A 4,818-nucleotide genomic window follows, 5' to 3' on the forward strand; every position below is an offset into this window, starting at 1 on the left:
CTATATAGAAATACGGTAAGCAAAAGATTAAAGAAATGCAGATGGAATGAATTACCATGAAATGTAGGTCCTCTTTTTCATCTGAATCTGTTCGCTATTGACAAACGGATGAGAAGCATTTCAAAACCCTGACAATTCCCAAATTCCATTTCCAATGAACAACAGCAGGAAATACAGACAGGAGATGACAAAAATGTGTTGTATGTGGAGTGTGAGAGTCTGTAGATGTGTGTGTGTGTGTGTGTACATGTGTGGCACGTGTATACGTATGTGTGTGCCTGTGCATGCATGAGCCTGTGTGTATGTGCCTCTATGCGTGTCAACATGTATGTATGTATGTTTGCTGTCACACTACTGTTTGTTGTAATGGTGGAGTGGTGTCGAAGAAAAAGGGGAAACAAAAGGTGAAAGATGATGATGTTGATGATGATGATGATCATAAAGGTGATGATGACTATGATGATGGTAATGATGATCATAAAGATGATGATGATACTGTTGATTATGACCCCCCCCCCAAAAAAAAAAACAGGAAACAAGACTGAAAGAAGAATCTAGAGAAAAATTATTCTAATCTCTAAACTGAAGAACGTTTTTGAAAAACTGGCACAATAAAAAACTAAATAATTAAGCAAATAACAAAAGAAGGAAATTAGTTTTTCTCCTTAACATAACTTCTCTCCTAACATACACACACACTCATACATCCACACGCACACACACCAATACATCATATCTTATTATGATTGTATTACAGGAATGAAAGACAAAAGATAGCTGGGATTAATTCTTTAATCTCTGGTATAAAGGAAGAGGAAGAAAGATTGTGAACGGAAAAAAAAGAAATCATCGTTATCATCATCATTATTATAATTCTAACTTTTCCTGCCTGCATGAATTCGTTGAGGCTGATTTTCTGCAGTTGGATGCCCTTCCTGTTGCTAACCTTCACCTGTTTCCATGCAAGGTAATATTTCCCCTCCAAGGCTAGACAGGGTTTTTCACAGAATATCATTGAAATTGAATGACACTGCTTGTACAACAGTGACATTCATCTTACAACCATCACCCAGAGTCGAGACAACAAGACACACACACATGTATATATGTAATATGGGGTAATTTGAATTTCTGTCTACCAAATCCACTCAGAGGGTTTCGGTCAGCCCAGGGTTATAGTAGAAGACACAGACACTTGCCTAAGGTGCCACACAGTGGGACTGAACAAGGTCCATGGAGTCAAAACAAAAAACTTTGACTCCGACTCCTCTACTATTGGCACCTCTGACTCCGACTCTCTTTTATATAATTGAGTGATTGTGGTCTACATATTTCATAAAGCACACGCTTGTACTTTGAGTCGGCCTATCTGTTATAACTGGTTTATATTAAAGAAGAAAGACACTGTGAGTCGGAATCAGAGTTGATATAGTTTCACTTACTCCAGCTACTCCTTAACTGTTTCTGACTCCACAGCCCTGGACTGAACAAGGAACTACATGGTTGAGAAGCAGACTTCTTACCACACAGCCATGCCTGAACCTATAAATGTGTGTGTGTGTGATGATGACAATTGTGGTGTTAGTAATGATGGCGGTGGTGTTCATGACAATACTGATGAGGACAGGCAATAGTAATGGGTGAGGTGATGGTGGTGGTGGTGGTGGTGATGTGGTGAGAAGGTGACAACTTGACACATTTCACACATTTATGAACAGCAAATAGTTTTAACATTTACAATTCACAACACACACACACACACACACTATATAAATATATGTGTATGTGTGTGTGTGTGTATACACACACACACACACACACACACACCTTCCTAACCTACACAAACACACAGACAAGGTGTAAATGGGAGTAAGAGGAAAAACAAAAGGAATGTCAACAAATCTTTAACAGGTCTGACCTTTCTTCCATCACACACACACACACACACAAAGACAAATGGTTCTTTTAAGTATAATGGTGGTGGTGGTGGTGGGGGAGGTCAGTTCTAGTGTCAATGATGATGCTGGTGCTGATGATATGGTAGGCCCCCAGTTCAACACATGGTGGTGGTGATGGAGGCTCGTTGTGGCGTTGGTCGGAGGGGGGGGGGTCAACAGTAAGGCTTGTACTGGTAGTGGTGGTGGCAGTGGAGGGTCCGTGTGTACTGGCTGTAGTGGAGACAGTGATAAGGACATTGGTCAGTCGTATCGTATCGGCTGTAACTGCAGTAATAATTTGCCAAAATTTGAAACCATTATTATTATGCTGGAAGGCAGCAAGTTGGTACCATTATTGGTAATTACGTTTTGAGTTCAAATTCTGATGAGGTCAACTCTGTCTCTCATCTTCTTGGGGGTCAATAAAATAAGTACCAGTTACGTACTGGGGTTGATGTAATTGACGAATCCCAAACCCTACTCCCCCACTTCACCAAAAAAAAAAACTGCTGGGTTGGTGATAGCAAAAAGCATCCGGCCATAGAAAATCTGCCTCAATAAACTCTGTCCAACCCATGCCAGCATGGAAAAGCGGACGTTAAAACAACGACGATAATGATAAGCAACAAAAAGTACAATATGTTCCCCACACCACGTGAAGAGGACACTGGTCCACTGCAGGGTTAATTCTTTGGCTGTAGCTGGGGCTCGTTTTTAGTCAAGTGGACTAGAATGCTGTTTTGCTGAAGAGCACAATTCACAGTTCAGTCTGGAGATTGAAACCAAGACCACAAGGCTTAAACATGCATGCATACACTCATACCATCAGAACCTGAGGTTAATAGCACACGGCATTATTTGCTATCTTTTTAACAACAGTTCATCTCAGACATTTAATATTTTGATAAAGTTTAAAAATGAAATAAAATTAGAAACACAAAAATGTTTAAGAAATGATAAATAAAACTAAGAAAATTAAAAATTAAAAGAACTCACAGTTTTTCTAATAATCTGGATGTTGCTTCTGCACGATACCTGTCTTTCGGATCAAGTTCCTTGATTTTCTTTGCCAGCTCTCGGATGTCACGCGATAAACCTTTATACCTGATAAATAAATTTGAAGCAACATGAGAGATGTTAAGAAATTACAGACGAAAATAAATTACATGTTAACCGGTCGGTTGTACCGTGTTGTCTAACAACTATGCACTGAACTATGTGAATTAAGTGCCAATGCACACGATATGGCAAACACGCCGAATGAAATTAACTCTTTCGTTTTACTGAATTTGTGGTGAAATGCACTGTCTTTATGTTTTATCCTTTTACTGGTTTCAGTCATTGGATAGCAGCCATACTGGGGCACTGAAACCAAAACCACGAGGTCAAACATACATGCATACACTCACACCGTCTGAACTTGAAGTTAACAGCACATGATATTATTTGCTATCTTTTTAACAACAGTTCATCTCAGACATTTAATATTTTGATAAAGTTTGAAAATGAAATAAAATTAGAAGAGTGTAGTGAAACAAATGGACTCCAGTACAAGTTTAAAAAAAATTAAATCTGTTACCTATCCTATCAATTTCTTTTGCCTAACTGCTAAGTGGAAAGTGTAAACAAACCTACACAGGCTGTCAAGCAATAGTAGGGGTGGGGACACAGACAAACACACACATATCTCTCAGTTATCAGGCATTTTTTCCACAGAATAATGACATTCATTTACAAGTGGTCAGGTAACCATCCATGTACGTACCTCCTCTACAGCAAAACACCTGCTTCTGTTTCATCTGGCACAAGACCACCTCCTCCTCAAATGCCCCTCCCCCCTCTCAAAGATTCCTTGTCATGCAAGTTACTTGGTGACTCTGCCAGTGCTGGTGCCATGTAAAAAAACATCCAGTCCACACTGTAAAGTGGTTGGCATTTGGAAGGGCATCCAGCTGTAAACTAACCCTCACCTGTTTTTCCAAGTGGTTGGTGTTAGGAAGGGCATCCAGCTGTAGAAACTCTGCCAAATCAGATTGGAGCCTGGTGCAGCCTTCTGGCTTGCCAGTCCTCAGCCAAACCGTCCAACCCATGCCAGCATGGAAAACGGACGTTAAATGATGATGATATATGCATGTGTGTGTGTGTGTATGTGTGTGTGTGTAGATATACACACACACATTAACTAATGCAATATATATACACATCATTCTTTCTTCGTTCCTGTTTACAATAAAACATAATCCGTTTCTATCAGTCTCCAAGTTATTATCTTTGTAGCATAACAACAACAATAATAATGATGATGATTAAAAAAAACAGACAATAATAACAAAAACAGCAATATTATTAATCTTAACAACAACAACAACATCCGACTAATCCGTCTCGTGTTTCTCTGGGTCTCCTCTCAGTTATTTCAAATATATTTATCTTTCATTAATTTCCATTACCAAAATCTCTTGGAATATTCGGTTTCAGGTGTCGACATTTGTGGAAACAAGTGTTGCACCATTCCGCAACAAGTCCTCCTTCTTCTTCTTCCTCCAGGTGCTCACTGCTAGATAATGTTCCTCTTTCTCCTTTCTTGCCCCCCACCTCGAAGCTTTTTAAAGAATATTTTTCCCCAAGATAACAACAACACCTACAGAAAAACTACAACAACAACTTCCACCACCACCAGCAGCAACAACTCCCACATCTCCTCCTCCTCCTCTCTGACTGCTGGCAAGAATCACTTTTATATGGAGGTGTTGTTGGACAATGTTAATTTCACATTTTCTTGTTTGCATCACTGTGTATATATGTATTAATTTTATATTATGTGTGTGTGTGTGTGTGTGTGTGTATATATATATATATATATATATATATATATATATAT

The 4,818-nt window shown here is 39.1% G+C and overlaps 1 protein-coding gene across 1 annotated transcript in view; it reads right to left on the reverse strand.

The window, feature by feature from the left end:
- LOC106873409 (U3 small nucleolar ribonucleoprotein protein IMP3-like) overlaps positions 1–4,818 on the reverse strand; it is a 106,452-nt gene that overhangs the window by 71,936 nt on the left and 29,698 nt on the right. The window contains exon 2 of the mRNA XM_014920795.2: positions 2,934–3,041. Within this exon, the coding sequence (XP_014776281.1) occupies positions 2,934–3,041 (108 nt within the window). The remainder of the gene's footprint in view (positions 1–2,933; positions 3,042–4,818) is intronic.

This window comes from Octopus bimaculoides, chromosome 21, assembly GCF_001194135.2.
Source record: "Octopus bimaculoides isolate UCB-OBI-ISO-001 chromosome 21, ASM119413v2, whole genome shotgun sequence".
NCBI classification, from domain to species: domain Eukaryota; kingdom Metazoa; phylum Mollusca; class Cephalopoda; order Octopoda; family Octopodidae; genus Octopus; species Octopus bimaculoides.